Source organism: Salvelinus alpinus, chromosome 9 (assembly GCF_045679555.1).
Source record: "Salvelinus alpinus chromosome 9, SLU_Salpinus.1, whole genome shotgun sequence".
Lineage (NCBI taxonomy): Eukaryota > Metazoa > Chordata > Actinopteri > Salmoniformes > Salmonidae > Salvelinus > Salvelinus alpinus.
Window position 1 is genome coordinate 80,719,523 of NC_092094.1, and position 19,556 is coordinate 80,739,078.

At 45.7% G+C, this 19,556-nt stretch overlaps 1 protein-coding gene across 4 annotated transcripts in view; it reads left to right on the forward strand.

Annotated features, from left to right (window-relative positions):
* LOC139530722 (low density lipoprotein receptor adapter protein 1-B-like) overlaps positions 1 to 19,556 on the forward strand; it is a 58,924-nt gene that overhangs the window by 25,355 nt on the left and 14,013 nt on the right. For all 4 annotated transcript variants that reach the window (XM_071327375.1, XM_071327377.1, XM_071327373.1 and 1 more), the window contains 4 exons: positions 11,619 to 11,761; positions 13,050 to 13,162; positions 16,972 to 17,086; positions 17,547 to 17,619. In XM_071327375.1, coding sequence (XP_071183476.1) covers positions 11,619 to 11,761; positions 13,050 to 13,162; positions 16,972 to 17,086; positions 17,547 to 17,619 — 444 coding nt within the window. The remainder of the gene's footprint in view (positions 1 to 11,618; positions 11,762 to 13,049; positions 13,163 to 16,971; positions 17,087 to 17,546; positions 17,620 to 19,556) is intronic.

Consider the following 19,556-nt stretch of genomic DNA (forward strand, 5'->3'; position numbering starts at 1 on the left):
TTCTCCGGTCCCACATCAAAGGTGTGTTACAGCTACAGAAGCTCAAAGGGCGGCTAAGGGCACTTATCACTGATGCTTCCCACTAGTACCGCGAGACCTCCGATGGGTGGAATTTCCACACACTGTCAACCAACCACCGACTGACACACAGGCCTACCGGTAGACCGTTTGCAGCCGCTGGCAAAAAAATCTGTTTTGATATTCAGAGCCATTCACTGGTTTTCTCTCAATGCTGCCAAAACGGCAGCATCTTCCACACGATCCAGGTACCAGACAAGCTCTATTTCTGCTGTGACGGGAGACACTCTGGAATTGGTTCAGACTTCTAGCAGCTATGACATGCACTTAGTGTACAAAACGTTAACTTTCCATGACGTAGACTGACCAGGTGAATCCAGGTGAAGGCTATATGGTCATTTACTAATGTCACTTGTTAAATCCACTTCAATCAGTGTAGTTGAAGGGGAGGAGACTGGTTAAGTATTTTTAAGCGACGATACAATTGAGACATGGATTGTGTATGTGTGCCATTCAGAGGGAGACAAAAGATTGAAGTGCCTTTTAATGGGGTATGGTAGTAGGTGCCAGGCGCACCGGTTTGAGTGTCAAGAACTGCAATGCTGCTTTTCACGTTCAACAGTTTCCTGTGTGTATAAAGAATGGTCTACCACCCAAAGGACATCCAGCCAACTTGACACAACTGTGGGAAGCTTTGGAGTCAACATGGGCCAGCATCCCTGTGGAACGCTTTTGACATTTTGTAAAGTCCATGCCCAGATGAATTGAGGCTGTTCTGAGGGCAAAGGGGGGAGGTGCAATTCAATATTAGGAAGGTGGTCTTAATGTTTTGTACACGCAGTGTAGACTGAGTCTTTGGGAAGGGAAAGGGGGATACCTAGTCAGTTGCACAACTGAATGCATTCAACTGAAATGTGTCTTCAGCATTTAACTAAACTAAGAGAATCAGAGCGGTGGACTGCCTTAATCGGCTCCTGGGGAGCAGTTGTTGTTTGGGGTTAACTGCCTTGCAGATTTTCCCACCTTGCTGGCTTGGAGAACCTTTTCGGTTACTGGCCCAAAGCTCTTAACCGCTAGGCTACCTGCCACCCTACTGTTTGAAGAATGTCTGTACATTCAGTGGGGTTCTATATTTTGTATTCCTGCAACTGTTTTCATTGTTAATTCATGATGGTGGTGCCTGGTAATTCAAGTAGGATCTAGTTTTAAATTTTTTCAGAGGAGCATATGGTGTATCGCCTCGGGTTTGCACACAGGAATGTATCTTGGTTGCTTTAGGGGAATTTCTTCTCCTCCTTTCTGTTTTGCCTGTTCAATGGGGTTTCCTCCATTCTGCCCATTTCCCTTGCAGAGTGAACATGCCTCGGTCAAGTCATGTGCGTGCACTGTGCAGCGGCTGGCTTTGGTGTGAGATTTTTGGACTGTTCTTAATCAAGCCCCCATCACCTCTGTCTCTTGTCTGTGTAGACCAAGGTTTGATGTGGCCTGTTCTTAATGTCGTCCCATGAGAGCAGAGGTAGACACCTACCCCACCAGTGCCTGAGAGCAGCTTCCATACATATACACACCGACATCTACTGTTTCATTATCCAGGCTTGGCTTTGAAGATCACGGGCTGAGTCTACTGTTTTTATGGCCCCTGCTCTGGGAGCAGCTGTGGTCCTCTGTGTTGCTGCCAAACAGCATGGGCCTCCCAGCATGCAGCAGTGTTCCAGCGCTCTGCTCATTTACAGGCAGTGCTGCTGACCAGACAGCGTAGACAGCCTTTTGAAGAAAGCACTAATCACCGCGAGGAGAATGTGGAGCTCTGGTACAATATGGAAAGGGATAATTATCCATACGAAGCAGCTCTTTGAGTATAGGCTAGTGTATAAAAATAGAACCAGCTCACTCACTACCCCGCTCTCATGAACATTGAGTTTGGCTTCAAAGGGTAGATGTACTTTAATGTAGCTATTTCAGGAGTAATTGGCACACGTGGAAAATTGCCCCTCCATTACTCTGTTGCTTTTAAGCATTAACATTTTAATTTATTTTTGTGGTACATCATTTTGCTAGATAGTTGATTTATCTCCTGCAGTTTTCTATAAGAAGTACGGAGAGTGTGAGGGGAAGAGCGAGGGAGGGATGGAGCAAGAGCAAGAGCAGAGCCATGTAGATGTATGGTTCTGGGGGGAGGACCATGAGAAAAGGATTACACTGAGGTTCTGTATGGAGAGTGAACTGTTGGTCAACCCCCCATGGCCTCTACTAGGAATTGGAGATTAAAAAGAAAAATGTAAAAGGAAGAAATTCCCCTAAGGTCTTAACTGAACCTCAACTGGTTGAGTCTTCATTGCATGTTTTTTTTGGTCTGACCTGACAGCTGCCTGAGTAGGAAGAAACAGCTGGTGGAAATGTCTTCTTTAGGAGGATATTTGTAATTTCAGACGGCTTGATGCCCTTTCAGGGACTAGCTTTTAGGACCCTTGTGGTCGGATCAATGCGTAATTGTAATGTAGCTTTACCTATCTTGGAGACCATAGCCATTGCCTTGCCCAATGAGCAGTGGTGCAGTGAATTCAGCCTACTGTATAAAATAACATTTACATTTTAATCAGTTAGCAGATGATCTTATGCAGATCTACTTACGTAGCAATTAGTGTTAAGTGCCTTGCTCAAGGGCACATCTACTTTTTTTTTTTTACCTGGTCGGCTCGGTGATTCGAACCAGTGACCTTCCGGTTACTGGCACAACGCTCTTAACTGCTAGGATACCTGCCACCATTTAAAGTTCACATCAGCTGTCAAATTCCTATCATGTATGAGACTCGACTGGCATTTCACCTATAATACACTAATAAGCCTAAGTGACTATACCTCTGCTTGTAAAACTGAAAGCATCACTCCCACAATGGCCATATCCGTCTGCTTAGCAACCTAATAAGGGAGCATAATTAGCTTTTAGTGGTTTCATGCTGTAATGTCTAGGAACATAGTCTCTTTATGTTCCTAGTGTAAAGTGCATTGTCGGATCAGTGGAGGACCCACGGTCAGATTCGCGTTCACCAGCCCGGTGGTTGTGGGCTCTTGACCTCAATCATGGGCGTTTACCAGACTCTCCTATAAGGTAAGTCTAGGTTCACATTAAGACCATTACAGACCATTAAACCTCCCTTAGTCACTTAGAAGCCCTGGTTACGGTTAGCTGGACTGCAAAGGCTGGGTTTATGATGAGGTTTGGTTAGCATAAAATGGAGATATGGATGGAGGAGGTTGAAAAGGACGAAGCCTGTGTTTACTGAGGTCTGGTCGCCAAGGGTGGGGACTAAAGAGATGGGTATTATAGATTGCCTTTTTGAAATGTTAGTTTCCAGTTACTACTCCTCCCCCACATTCAGAACAGGGTGTACTGTACATGTGAAGATTTATGCACTCACATTTTGTTCCGTTTTAAAGGAAAGTCACGTTGTTGCACTTTTCAAATCAGTGACCTTGAGTGCGTGTGGTCTCAGTTGGGAAGCTATTGGCTCTGAAAAAAGTAAAACTGGCATTACCTTGAGAGTTCTGTTCTGAGTAGCAAGCTAGACCTTAAGGCATTTTACATTGCTAGAATATAGGGCTGACCCCCATTTTAGTCGACTGGTCGATGTTTGGTCGATAGGCTGTTGGTCGACCAAGATTTCTTTGTCGAGCAGTAGAAAAAATATACACATTTTCCATGGTCTACAAGACACCTGTATGATTTGCTCCTGTGGACTAATCCATTGTGGATGCCGTAGCGATGGCAGTCCATCACTGACGTGCTACTGAAATTGTATATGGTTGAAGACAATGGCGCAACACTAATAATTAAAATGTTATTTTATAACAAATGTGCTTTCTCCAGCGTTTGATAGCGGTCGCTGTCCGCGGGTCTGAAACATCAGTGCGTTGTTGAATTGGCACCTTTGCCTAGACCATGTTGCTATGTGCATAATAGCAAAGTTAACCAGGTTATTGGTTGTGCGAACAATAAGGTGGAGGCAGAGTTAGGAGACGAGAAAACAGCCCTTGCTTTAATTGTCTAAGAAAGGTGACTGGAAGCCCAACTTAATTATGGCTATAATCAATTTCCTAACTGTTAAATGTGCCTAAATCACCCATATATATCTACAGACATGAGACATATCCTGCTTCTGTTGCCGGTTTGAGTGTTTAATAGCCTACTGATTCCGTGCGCACTAAGCCTCGCAACCACATGTCGGATAAACAATTTAACTAATTTGTCTGTTTTTAGTCTTTGCTATGCTGTAATAAAAGCTTTACACTTCTTTTTTTCTTGTTAGAACAGCCTCGTATTACTTATAATTAATTTAGTGTTGTTTATACTGTTCCAAATACTGTTGATGTTCTGTGGTGGTACAGTGGTTCCTCCTTTAAAAGTTGCGAGCTTGCACCGCTGGACCCAGCGTCACGGCTTCATTACTCCAGACCACCACAAGGGGGAGTTAGAGCACCCATTATGCATTTGGGTCCCAAGGTTTTTATATGACCAATCATATCGAGTGGTTACAATGACACATTTTGACGCGAGCCACCCGTCCCTGGTTGAAGATGGCTGACAAAATGTACAATTGAGAGGAATATGTTAGTTAATGGAGAGACAAACGTTTGTGCATATTTTTGCCATAAAGTTAATTTACGAAAACTTGCTAAATAGTGATTATCTGACTAGCTAACATTAGCCAGCTAGCTTGTGTTGGGAGAATGAATTTGTAATGTGTTTTAATGTTTTAGGGACCCCTGAGAACCAGCAAACCATGCTGTTGTCTTGTGAAACAGTGGATGTAAAGAATCCAGCTAGCTAAAGCATTTACTGCAAATGTAATTGTACAATTGTGTAAGCTTGTCTTGCAATGCAGCTGAAGTAACATAGATAACTATTTACTTGCTTATTGTGTAGCGGAGGATAAAAATAACTGTATGCCTATGGATGTGTAGCAAGCTACAGTATGTAGCCGATCTGTGTATGGACTCTAAAACGTTAGGTTCTGAACTAATATTCATACCAATCTATGAACCTCAGCTATCATAGTTGTTGTTTCAACTTCAAGTCTGAATGGCATTAATGAAGCCTATGTGTAAACGGTGTGAAATGGCTAGCTAGTTAGCGGGGTGCGCACTAATGGCGTTTCACTCGCGCTGAGACCTTGAAGTAGTTGTTCCCCTTGCTCTGCAAAAGCCGCTGCTTTTGTGGAGCGATGGGTAACGATGCTTCGAGGGTGGCTGTTGTTGATGTGTGCAGAGGCTCCCTGGTTCGAGCCCAGGTACGGGTGAGGAGAGGGACGGAAGCTATACTGTTACAAATGGATAGAGTAGAATATAATAACTTTATTGTGCCAAGGATGCAAGTCCTATATACAGTTGAAGTCGGAAGTTTACATACACTTAGGTTAGAGTCATTAAAACTCGTTTTTCAACCACTCCACAAATTTCTTGTTAACAAACTATAGTTTTGGCAAGTCGGTTAGGACATCTACTTTGTGCATGACACAAGTAATTTTCCCAACAATTGTTTACAGACTTATTTCACTGTATCACAATTCCAATGGGTCAGAAGTTTACATACACTAAGTTGACTGTGCCTCTAAACAGCTTGGAAAATTCCAGAAAATGATGTCATGGCTTTAGAAGCTTCTGATAGGCTAATTGACATCATTTGAGTCAATTGGAAGTATACATGTGGATGTATTTCAAGGCCTACCTTCAAACTCAGTGCCTCTTTGCTTGACATCATGGGAAAATCAAAAGAAATCAGCCAAGACCTCAGAAAAACAATTGTAGACCTCCACAAGTCGTTTATCCTTGGGAGCAATTTCCAAACGCCTGAAGGTACCACGTTCATCTGTACAAACAATAGTACGCAAGTATACACACCATGGGACCACACAGTCGTCATACCGCTCAGGAAGTAGACGCGTTCTGTCTTCTAGAGATGAACGTAATTTGGTGCAAAAAGTGCAAATCAATCCCAGAACAACAGCAAAGGACCTTGTGAAGATGCAGGAGGAAACAGGTACAAAAGTATCTATATCCACAGTAAAACGAGTCCTATATCGACATAACCTGAAAGGCCGCTCAGCAAGGAAGAAGCCACTGCTCCAAAGCCTCCATTAAAAAAGGCCAGACTACGGTTTGCAACTGCACATGGGGACAAAGATCATACTTTTTGGAGAAATGTCCTCTGGTCTGATGAAACACAAATAGAACTGTTTGGCCATAATGACCATCGTTATGTTTGGAGGAAAAAGGGGGATGCTTGCAAGCCGAAGAACACCATCCCAACCGTGAAGCACGGGCCAAGCTAGGTAGCTGAGCTAGGTGTGAAAACCCCCCCTACTATCACAGACCAGATTTGCCCTAACGACCAAGGGGTAGCTTGCTACTCAATGTAATAAAGTAATGGCTTTTCAAATAAGTTACGTTACACGTTATGTTGGCTGACAATTTGTTAGCTACGCTGTCCTTACGAACCACATAGCATATCATTACAGCAGTATGTACCGGTATGTTAGCTACCTAGCTACCTAACGTTAGTAGTTATACATCAAACTTGCCAGTATATTATCTATAGGCTATCTAACTACCCAACGTTTAGTGACTTGATTATTCTCATCATTCTTAACTTAGCTAAATGGTGTAGTTGTTTTGCTTTCTCAATGGACATTTGGGGGCTTTCGTAAATTCGCTCTGGCTATCTATAGGCTGGACAATAGGAGTCAAAATTCACCCAAGGCTGAAAAACGGCTAAAGAACGTTGGCTAAACTGGAAAACTAGCACGAGCCCATAGCAAATGAATGGAATCGAACATTTGCAGAGTCTGTTTTGACTGGAGTGACGCTTAGAATTCCATTAAATGTATCCCTTTTTATTTTACTACTACAATCTGTTCGTCGGATGAAACTGGGGAAAAAACAACTTGTGTAGAAAGTAAACATCCGCACCTCGATGGTGTCAACTGTGCTTATGTCTGCGTAATGAACAAGTAGGGAAAAAATAAATGTATATTTCTGGTCTAGCGATCAATGACAAACGAGCTCACTGCCCAGACTTACATAATTACAAAGATTAGATTCTCCTGATTTTAAAATGGTGCCAGTGTAACAGTTTTGCTTCCATCCCTCTCATCGCCCCTACCTGGGCTCGAACCAGGGACTCTCTGCACACATCGACAACAGCCACCCTCGAAGAATCATTACCCATCGCTCCACCAAAGCCGCGGCCCTTGCAGAGCAAGGGGAACAACTACTTCAAGGTCTCAGCGCGAGTGACGTCACCGATTTGAAACGCTATTAGCTTGCACCTCGCTAACTAGCTAGCCATTTCACACCGGTTACACCCGACTTGAAAAAAACTAAATATACACAGTGAGATATTTGGCGAAATAGACAGGCAGGCCTCTCTGTAGGAAAACAATAAGGGGGAGCTCAGCATTCCAAGGGCAAAAAGTATTTTGGGGCTGGCATTTGATGACAACCGAGCTAGCTGCCCAGGCTTACATAATTAAAAAGAGGAGATTCTCGTGATTTTAAAATGGCGTCCGGCTTGAAAAAAATCTAAATATACACATTGCGAGATATTTGGCGAAATAGACCGACATGCCTATATTTCCCCCATAGGAAACAATGGGAAGACTGCAGAGTTCCAATATTATTTTTGTTTACATTTCAACTGTAAACAACGTGAGCAGGTCTCATTGCCAACAATAGCGAAGCAGGCATTGTGACGTTGAACAATAAGCTGGGAATAGAACGTTCGGAAGGCGAGTTGGTGCCACGGTGCTCAATAGAACTAATAGGAGCTGGCAGGATGAAAAATGCACTAAAATAAGGCCTGTTTTTTTGCGATTACTTCAAAACAACGGCAAGCAGCTGGAAAATATGGTATATTATTATGAAACTGGGCTCCACGGCGGATGCAATGAACTGATTTCATCAGAAAAGAACGTTGTTAAAAATGTAATGTGTCTAGCCTACTATCAACACGGATTTCAGAACACTCTCGTCTGAGTGTACCAGAGCGCAGAATACCAGAGCACAGTAGCCTAATAAACAAATAACCACGTTTCGCTAATAAAATAAAGATTCAAAAATAATCTTTCAAAATGCACATGTTGATTTAGTTATGGATCCATAATGAATTACTATGGGAATAAATATCACTGATTTACAGAAATATTGGAACAGAGTTGTCTAATGAAGGCAAACGATTTAGAATCCTCCAATCCTGTAGCCTACTCCCGACAATCAAGTTGTACAGCGCCATATTTTATTTTCCATCTTAACGGAAACCCTTAAGGTTTCTGTTTTCTCTGAATGGAAACACCATAATATTAATCAAATTAATTAAGCCAAATTTCTTGAAATCAATCGCATATACTATGTTATTACAAAAAAGGTTTTAAATTCTCTGATAATGCCAATATGGAATATTATCAAATGCAGAGCGTCACTGCTATTGGCTTCACAACATAATATAGAACGCCGTTTGGGTCTTTGCGTGTCAAAAAAGATGCATGTCAAATAACACTATTTTACCATAACACTATTTGACGCGTTAAATAAGCTTTTAATTTGTCACTTCAAATAACAGTTCTATTATAGAATGTTGTGTGTAATGAATTTGCACATGCAAGCCAAGCGCCACCACAACTATCAGTAGCACTGTCAAAGCTGTACAAAAAAGTCTGCAAAGGCCACGAACAATGTGTTTACAATACCGCGTTGGTAATAAAGCATTATTTGTTCGACCGCAATTTCTGGGGTAGATAGCTAGCTTTAGTTTGGTACCTAGCTAGCACCAATACAACCAGCCTGAAAACAATGACCAGTAGACACTGCAGTCATTTTCATTATTCTTAGCAATGATTTAGGAATCCTTGTGAGTAAGTACTGTTTGTTTGCCTATTGAAGTTGAACTTCAGTTCATGAAAATAAATAGCTAGCCAGCTACTTAACCCTGTTGCCCAAAGCTAACGTTATAAGCAGCCAGCTAGCTTCATGTGGAAAGTGATGCTCGACTGGACTGGGTTATGTTGTGAAGCTAGCCACAATAAGGATTAGGCACAATAGTGGAATTTGCGGTTTGCCTTCAAAATAAAAGTACCTATTTAAAAGTGATGCAGAAGGTTACAATTGGTGGAATCATGCCATATTTAGATTAGATCATGTTAAACCAGGTTGGAATGTGAAGCAACGAAATGGGGTATGTCTACTCTGTGACACCCACAGAACAACTGTGAAGAGTTTACGCAAATATTAGCGTTGTCGCTCTTATCGCGGGACTGTGACTGTGTGAAATTACCTCCCCAGTCAGCCTATTTGTTTGTATTGACATTCATATTGCACTGTACAGCTTTACCTAAGGTTTGGGGATCAATGAAATGGGGTATCAGTGTACTAGAATGCTTAAAAGGCTGCAAAACATTTAAATATCAGGGGGGTTTTTTGGCAAGGAAAATATCGATATCGGCCCAAAAAATGTCATAACGGTGCATCACTAATTAAAACACCTATGATTTTTCTTTATGTGGAAAAATACACGTTTCAAACTGTAGACCAATCGATTGGTTGAAAGAACAGAACTCTCGGTCAACCAAGATTTTTTTTTTTAGTCGGGGACAGCCCTAGTAGAATGTGACTTTAGCTCAATAAGGGTGAAAGCATAACAATCTGAACCTTTTACCTTTTGCATTGAAGAATATAGCCTACATGGATTCCAATCCTTGGGTTTACCTTTGAAGGTCTGACCATGATTTTAACCTAGTGACCTTTTCCAGTTGGCTGAATGGCTCTGTAAGAACATGGCAGCTGTAAAAACAGGATTCTCTGGCCAGATGACCTCAAGATCAACAGGAAATATCACTGACCGCCAGAGACCCGCCGTGGCTATGTTTCATGGTTGTCTCTGACAGAATGGAGCACCCCTGGTGCTTGTGAATTCTCCTCAGAGAACACTGTGTCACGATCAACTGTAATTTTCTTCCATTTCTTTTCTGGTACAGATCTTTTTCATGTTAACATGTTACTGATTTGAGGAAGGAAGTGCAGGATGATAAAAAAAAAAGTCAGAATGAAAGCTGTGCAAAACAACCCCTGTCATTCCTCTTTCGTCTCTGAAACATGGATTGGGCTATTTTAGATACAGCGTACTGTCCAGCCTTGCAGAACTAGGCCTGTAAGACTGCTCATTAAGTCAAAGTGTAGTTGAACATGGTGCGCTTAAAAGCATTTTGTGAATACGAAGCCTGTTAAGTCCTGCACAGCTACTCTGTAGTGAAGCCAGAGGGGGAGGGGTGGGCCGTGCCCCTCTATTGCTGGGCTATTGCGGTGGTCCCTCATGGCCTTGGCTGATACTGAGGTCTCATGGGAGAGGGGGAGTATGGGTACTAGTAGTCCTGTGTTCTGCTCCGCGCCATCTCTGCTGTAACTAACTGTTGTTCTGTGCTGTGACTAAATGCCTCTGGCTATCTGGCGTTATACAGAGACTGAGAGAGAAATCGCTCTTGTACTGCTCACAGCGCATTCTGGAGATAAAAGATGAAAGAAATGAAATGGCAGGGCTCCTATTCAACTCGCAATGTTATATTTGATTTACTGAATGTCATCGTTATGCGGAGCGGGACCCGTGCTCTTTGGAAAGGACACACATTGAATTTCAAAAAAACTTTTGAAGGGAACAGCTACAGTATACACAGTGTGTACAAAACATTAGGAACACCTTCCTAATATTGAGTTGCACCCACTTTTGCCCTCAGAGCAGCCTCAATTCACCGGAGCATGGACTCTACAAGGTGTCGAAAGCATTCAACAGGAATGTTGGCCGATCTTGACTCCAATGCTTCCCTCAGTTGTCAAGTTGGCTGGATGCCCTTTGGGTGGTGGACCGTTCTTGATACACACTGGAAACTGTTGAGTAGTTCTTGACACACTCAAACCGGTGCGCCTGGCACCTACTACTATACCCTGTTCAAAGGCACTTAAATCTTTTGTCTTGCCCATTCAACCTCTGAATGGCACACATACACAATCCATGTCTCAATTGTGTTAAGGCTTAAAAAGAAAATCCCCTGTTTCCACCCCTTCATCTACACTGATTTGAAGTGGATTTAACAGGTAAAATCAATAAGGGATAATAGCTTTCACCTTTATTCACCTGGTCTGTCATGGAAAGAGCAGCTGTTCCTAATGTTTTGTACACTCGGTGTATGTAGGGAGAGCAGCCTTTTGACAAATTACTCTGATTCTTACTGTTTTGATAAGGTTATTAAATGGAGAAGACAAGCTTGTCCTGTTGTATTTGCCCAATGTCTGGATACATGACTGGTTTGGGAGACACTCACATTAAGGTGACTTTACAAAGGCTGTATGATAAACCTTGGTCAGAGACAGTCTGCTTCTCTACTACTACCCCCCCCCCCCCCCCCCATCTAACAAAAAGGTCAAGCAAATTATAGTGCAGTTCAATGGCCTTTTGTTGTTACCTTTCAGCTATGTTGTAGATTGAAGAGTGTTGGGCCATCTGTTTGACCTGTCACCTGTACCGGTCTCCTCTGACCTGTGCCCTCTCCTCTCCATAGAGCTGCCAGAGAACTGGACAGACACGCGGGAGACCCTGCTGGAGGGCATGGTGTTCCAGCTCAAGTACCTGGGCGTCACGCTGGTGGAGCAACCCAAAGGAGAGGAGCTCTCCGCAGCCGCCGTCAAGAGGATCGTGGCCACGGTCAGCACCACACACACTTGACCTTCCCAGGCGTTCTACACCCTATCCCCCCCAAAAACACAAACCTCCCCTTCTAAAGGGTCTTTTGACAACTTTCCCTAACAGAGTGGATTGATCTATTCCGATACCCGTACCACCACAGTATAAAACGGTCCCATTTACTTTCCCATTAAGTTGTCGCCTTCATGAAAGCCAACCTTCTGCAACAGCCATTTAACCCAGATGCAATTAGTTGTGATGCATCTGAGGGTTGCTCTGGCCAGGTGTATTGTACAGTAACAGGAAGGTTTACTGTTATTAAATCTGGCAGCTCCACAGTAATTAAATTGGGGAGAGTATATAGGGCCCAGAGCACACAGTACAGAGTCTCAGAGGTGACTGACACTTATTTCTTTCCAATTTTGTGCATGCATTTGTTTACATCCCTGTTAGTGATGATTTCTCCTTTGCCAAGATAATCCATCCACCTGACAGGTGAGGAATATCAAGAAGCTGATTAAACATCATGATCATTACACAGGTGCACCTTGTGCTGGGGACAATAAAAGGCCACTCTAAAATGTGCAGTTGTGTCACTCAGCACAATGCCACAGATGTCAAGTTTTGAGGGAGCGGCAATTGGCATGCTGACTGCAGGAATGTCCACCAGAGCTGAATTTAATGTCTACCATATGCCAAACTCCAACGTAATTGTTGAGAATTTTACAGTATGTGCAACTGGCCTCACAACTGCAGACCACGTGTGTGGCCGAGGGGTTTGCTGACATCAACGTTGTGAACAGAGTGCCCCATGGTTGCGGTGGGGTTATGGTATGGGTAGGCATAAACTATGGACAACAAACACACATACATTTTATTTTTTGGCAATTTTAATGTACAGAGATACCGTGATGAGATCCTGAGGCCCATTGTCGTGCCATTCATCCGCCGCCATCACCTCATGTTTCAGCATGATAATGCACGGCCCCATGTCGCAAGGATCTGTACACAATTCCTGGAAGCTGAAAATGTCCCAGTTCTTCCATGGCCTGCATACTCACCAGACATGTCACTCATTGAGCATATTTGGAATGCTCTGAATCGACGTGTACGACAGCGTGTTCCAGCTCCCTCCATTGAAGAGGAGTGGGACAACGTTCCACAGGCCACAATCAATATATTTTAGTTCACTATAGATGTGTACTTTTAGCACATACTTGCACACTGGCAAAAGTCACACAGGTTTGAGATTGCATGAGTATCATTAACCTATTCGGCCTCTCACGCTCTCACCCTCTCTTTCTTCTAGGCCAAAGCCAGCGGCAAGAAACTCCAGAAAGTGACATTAAAAGTGTCCCCTCGAGGAATCATCCTCTATGACTATGCCTCTAACCAGCTGATCGAGAACATATCCATTTACAGGTTAGTCTCACTCACTCACAGAGAAGGGGTGCCCAAATTTGAAATTCTATCAGGCCAAGGTCTTCATTTTCAACTTACAATAAAACAAAAGTTGTTTTCCCCCCAGAATCCCCCTTCCAAACCCTCTCATCCATCACTTTGAGACTGAGTGTTGGGATTTGCGGTGATGAAAAAGGGCGGAGGGGTGGATAGAGCTTTCCATCAATGTCCTCTCCAACAACAGCTGTGTGTCTGAGCTTTAACCTGGGGTGTGAGCGCTCAGAAACAGGCATGCGCGATAGCACATACCCTCAATTTCACCTTTCAAAAACAGTGTGACTTGTTATTGCTTAGGCCAACAATCACTTGTTTAATATTCCACATTTATGAGAAGTGGAGGCTTCCAAGCACTCCATCTCGACGTCTGCCCAGGTCTTACCTAGTGGCATAGACAGTACATGCGACTGGAATATGTATGCCCGCAGGCTTTTTGCCTAAACACTCCCAAGGTGCCTTCCCCCCTGTGAACAAAAATAGAATAATTACTAATGTAAAGTGAGCAGTTTCAATAATCAAAAACACAGTCCCTTTGACATGCACATACCTCTGCAGGACCGGCTACAAAATACTTTACAACAAATTATACAGACCAACAACAAAACACAGGACATACAAAGAAGCTCTCTCCTCCTAACATAGGAACACTGGCTTTTCAAGCTGCAGAAGGAGTCGGTAATTGCAGACAGCTGTAACCCCTGACGAGAGGGCGGGGTCAGAGCTCCAATCTGCAATGGGGCCGACCAATCAGCTGCTTTGGACTTCAGGAAGCCATTTCCTGAAATACACATACAAACCCAAAACACAGAAACTGGGGAATGTAACAGTAACTGAGGGGTTGGATCACTCTCACAGTAACTGAGGGGTTGGATCACTCTCACAACGACCGTGGAGGGGTTGGATCGCTCTCACAACAACCGTGGAGGGGTTGGATCGCTCTCACAACAACCGTGGAGGGGTTGGATCGCTCTCGCAACAACCGTGGAGGGGTTGGATCGCTCTCGCAACAACCGTGGAGGGGTTGGATCGCTCTCGCCACAACCGTGGAGGGGTTGGATCGCTCTCGCCACAACCGTGGAGGGGTTGGATCGCTCTCGCCACAACCGTGGAGGGGTTGGATCGCTCTCGCCACAACCGTGGAGGGGTTGGATCGCTCTCGCCACAACCGTGGAGGGGTTGGATCGCTCTCGCCACAACCGTGGAGGGGTTGGATCGCTCTCGCCACAACCGTGGAGGGGTTGGATCGCTCTCGCAACAACCGTGGAGGGGTTGGATCGCTCTCGCAACAACCGTGGAGGGGTTGGATCGCTCTCGCAACAACCGTGGAGGGGTTGGATCGCTCTCGCAACAACCGTGGAGGGGTTGGATCGCTCTCGCAACAACCGTGGAGGGGTTGGATCGCTCTCGCAACAACCGTGGAGGGGTTGGATCGCTCTCGCCACAACCGTGGAGGGGTTGGATCGCTCTCGCCACAACCGTGGAGGGGTTGGATCGCTCTCGCCACAACCGTGGAGGGGTTGGATCGCTCTCGCCACAACCGTGGAGGGGTTGGATCGCTCTCGCCACAACCGTGGAGGGGTTGGATCGCTCTCGCCACAACCGTGGAGGGGTTGGATCGCTCTCGCCACAACCGTGGAGGGGTTGGATCGCTCTCGCCACAACCGTGGAGGGGTTGGATCGCTCTCGCCACAACCGTGGAGGGGTTGGATCGCTCTCGCCACAACCGTGGAGGGGTTGGATCGCTCTCGCCACAACCGTGGAGGGGTTGGATCGCTCTCGCCACAACCGTGGAGGGGTTGGATCGCTCTCGCCACAACCGTGGAGGGGTTGGATCGCTCTCGCCACAACCGTGGAGGGGTTGGATCGCTCTCGCCACAACCGTGGAGGGGTTGGATCGCTCTCGCCACAACCGTGGAGGGGTTGGATCGCTCTCGCCACAACCGTGGAGGGGTTGGATCGCTCTCGCCACAACCGTGGAGGGGTTGGATCGCTCTCGCCACAACCGTGGAGGGGTTGGATCGCTCTCGCCACAACCGTGGAGGGGTTGGATCGCTCTCGCCACAACCGTGGAGGGGTTGGATCGCTCTCGCCACAACCGTGGAGGGGTTGGATCGCTCTCGCCACAACCGTGGAGGGGTTGGATCGCTCTCGCCACAACCGTGGAGGGGTTGGATCGCTCTCGCCACAACCGTGGAGGGGTTGGATCGCTCTCGCCACAACCGTGGAGGGGTTGGATCGCTCTCGCCACAACCGTGGAGGGGTTGGATCGCTCTCGCCACAACCGTGGAGGGGTTGGATCGCTCTCGCCACAACCGTGGAGGGGTTGGATCGCTCTCGCCACAACCGTGGAGGGGTTGGATCGCTCTCGCCACAACCGTGGAGGGGTTGGATCGCTCTCGCCACAACCGTGGAGGGGTTGGATCGCTCTCGCCACAACCGTGGAGGGGTTGGATCGCTCTCGCCACAACCGTGGAGGGGTTGGAGCGCTCTCGCCACAACCGTGGAGGGGTTGGAGCGCTCTCGCCACAACCGTGGAGGGGTTGGAGCGCTCTCGCCACAACCGTGGAGGGGTTGGAGCGCTCTCGCCACAACCGTGGAGGGGTTGGAGCGCTCTCGCCACAACCGTGGAGGGGTTGGAGCGCTCTCGCCACAACCGTGGAGGGGTTGGAGCGCTCTCGCCACAACCGTGGAGGGGTTGGAGCGCTCTCGCCACAACCGTGGAGGGGTTGGAGCGCTCTCGCCACAACCGTGGAGGGGTTGGAGCGCTCTCGCCACAACCGTGGAGGGGTTGGAGCGCTCTCGCCACACCCGTGGAGGGGTTGGAGCGCTCTCGCAGCAACCGAGGAGGGGTTGGTACATTGAGGACAAAATCACAATCATGTCGCTTAACTCTCTATCACACTGGAGTACAACAGTTTTCTCTAAGGCTGTGTGATCTTCAACACTAACTATTTAGCTGTGACTCAATGTAAGGATGTTGGTTAAATTTAAAGCAAACATTGTCATTCACTGGGGTCCTCCTCTCCAGTCATCTGCTAGAGAAGATGGATGAGCAGTAAATTAAATGTATTTACCTAGACGCCCAATTTCACAATGCTCTCACTCTTAACATCTGTCGTAAATCTCACAGCGTCGCGCTGTGCAGCTGTTGGCTTTTATAGCAGAGAAATGTTTTTTTACATGTTGCATTTTATATCACTGAGTCATTAGTTAACTAGACGTGTGATCTCTGCAGAGTGATGTTCAGAGTTTGAGCAGCAGGGTGCTGGTGTAGAGGAACAGGGAGGGCAGGTTGCGGTCATTCATTATCCAACCCACCTGTCAATCAGGTCTCTGGGTGATATGATGTCATGTCTCAGAACATTTGCAGAACAAAGCCTGTTCCAACGTTAGAGTAGACCTGCAGTTAAGAGGCAAGGTCCAATCCAATAATACTAAATCACCACAGGGCTGGGCGGACAGACACAGCAGGGATCACACAGTCGTCTTGGCTAAAACTAATGGAGCCGAGGTACACTGGGGACATACCACAGACGAATGTCCTTAAGTTAAAATTCAAAGCCTGGATCTTTTGATTGGGTCTCCGCCTGCACGCTAGTGTGTGTGTGTGAAATGTGATGGGTTTATTTAATGTGGAAATGAAAGATTTAAGTGTTTAAATCTGATTGTGGTGGGCTTAAAGGCTTAGTGAAGATGAAGTTGCGTGATAGCCCTGCCCAATCCGCAGGGACACTTTTTATTAAAACTAGTTTGTCTCTGTGACTCCCCCTCAGGATATCCTACTGCACAGCAGACAAGATGCACGACAAAGTGTTTGCCTACATCGCCCAGAGCCAACAGAATGAAACCCTGGAGTGTCACGCCTACCTCTGCACCAAGAGGAAAGTGGTGAGTCTGTCGTGTGTGTGTGTGTGTGTGTGTGTGTGTGTGTGTGTGTGTGTGGCCCCTCTTCCAAATAGTATCTCTCCCAGGGGGTGGCTTTGTGAATGAGTGTGCCACTCCCTCTCTTTCCTTCCCCTTGCTAATTTAGCTCTGGTCCAACGGCCACACTTCCTCCCAGCTACATAAACAACTAGTAAGGAAGAGGAAGTTGATCTGAGTAGTAGGGACCAACACGGTCACGTGGGTTAATGTTCCCTTATTAAGTGTTAGTTGAGGAGTTTCCTCTGGAGGCCGGCGACCCCTCCCTCTGTTAGTCTCTAGTTCTGCTCTTATCTGTCTTCAATGGGTTTTCCTCTCCCATCTTAAAACACTTAGCCAACATCTTGTATGTCATACTTACTGTGCTTATTTTCCTCTACCTCTCGCTCTCTCTCTCTCTCCCTCCCGCTCTCTCCCCCTCCCTCAGGCCCAGGCAGTGACGTTAACAGTGGCCCAAGCCTTCAGAGTGGCGTTTGAGTTCTGGCAGGCCGCCAAAGAAGGTACGCGTGGTCACCCCGGATGACTGGAGAAGTGTGACGAATGTCTCATTCTTTGAGTGTAACCGTTCTTATCCTCCTCTTCTCTCTCTCACCTCCCCCTTACTCTTTCATTATTTCACTCTGTTGCCTCTCGGCCTATGTTCTCTCTCAGTACACACTTAAAGGGAAACTTTGAGATTTAGGTAGGTTTTCTACTGACCCAGAGTCAAACGAATCCATGGATACCATTTGTGTGTCTCTGCAAGCAGTTTGGAGATTATTGAAGTTAACATATCGTTAGCTCAGTGCAATTGCTGGAAGTCTCTCGGTACAATGGCCATCTCCTCTCAAAATCAGGGAAATAGACACAACTACTCCAACTACTGGTCATTTCAACATTGTATCGGTCTCAATGGCGCTGCCCGTGTGCTCAGATGCCACAATGACCAAATTACCATCCACCTAGCTTCAAAGTAGTTAGGTCTATTTCCCTGATTTTGAGAGGAGCTGGCTACTGTACCTGGAGACTTCAAGCAATTACGCTAGGCTAACGATATGCTAACTTCAATCATCTCCGAACCGCATGCAGAGACATACAAATGGTGTCCATGAGTTTGTCTGACTGGGTAACTACAAAAACGACCTAAATCTCAATCTCGCAGTATCCCTTTAAGTCCCTCCTGTTCCCACGCACTGCATGTAGATGTTCTGTACAGCAGCTGAATGAGGGAGGATAGAGTGCGTTTGCTCAATCCCACCATAGTTCCTCTACAATGTAGCAACATAAATTCCCCTGTCCTCCCCGGCCTTGGCCCTGACCCCTCAGAGGCATGTGAAATGGTGGATCTCTGCTAGGCCGCTCCCACCTTTCAGTTAGCTCCCCAACAGGAATGTCCACATTGATTAAAACAGTTCCTCTGTGGGAACAACCAGGCCAGAAAGGGAAACTTTGTTTTGTTCAGTAAACCCACTTAATTTAGGGCAGATTACTCTGGTTAAAGGCTAATATAGATATTGACAGGAGCTCAGTGAGTTGTAGCCTGAGGCCTAGGTGAGAAGGCTTGTCAATCTGCCGTGTTTTTACTGTGAAAACATGAGGGCAGAAAAGGAAGTCACCAAATAGATGAAGTCTACTCCTTAAAACTGACTGGAAATATTTAGATTCAAGTAAATTTAAATTATTTACTAAGTACACCGTTTTTTGTTGTTGTTGAACACACACACACACACACACACACACACACACACACACACACACACACACACACACACACACAGATTACTGTAAAGACAGACATACAGCCCCTAGGGTACTCGCTCAGGCTAAATGGATGAACACTGAAAGTGCTGTGTAAGGAAGGTTGTCACACACCCATGTATGGTTCTCACAGGTCAGCAGAACATGTCTGTCATTTACTGCATGTATGACTTGTATGTAAATGAAAACTCCTGGGGGTATACTATACATGTGGGTGTCAGTATAATTCTCCCTCTTCAGTCCTCCATATAACGCACCCTCTCTAACTGTTGTCTTCTGAACATAGCACCTTAGAATCAGTTCTCGTTTGATACAAAAGAATGGCTCATTATCAGGATTTAGTTGCAACAAGCAGTTTTTTTTTGTTGCTAGATTATTTTTTTTGTGACTGGTCTGGCACCTAGATCCTTGTAAAGTTTCTGCTTTCTTTTTTGTCAAAACCCTCCACCCATTCCCCTCTTTCTGTTTGTCACTGTCGGAGAGGAGGAGGGAGAGAGAAGGAGAGGGGAGGAAGGACAGAGTCTGTGACAATGGTAGGTCAGTCCTGTCTGTGACAACTGGATCCCTGTGCAATTGATCCAGTCTCACTGAGAGTGAAGGAGAGGTTATCTATTCATTCCTTTACACCTCCCACACTTTCATTTACGCCCCCGTTTTTGTGGTTTTGGACAGGTTGTTTACGGCAGAGCCTTTTGATAGG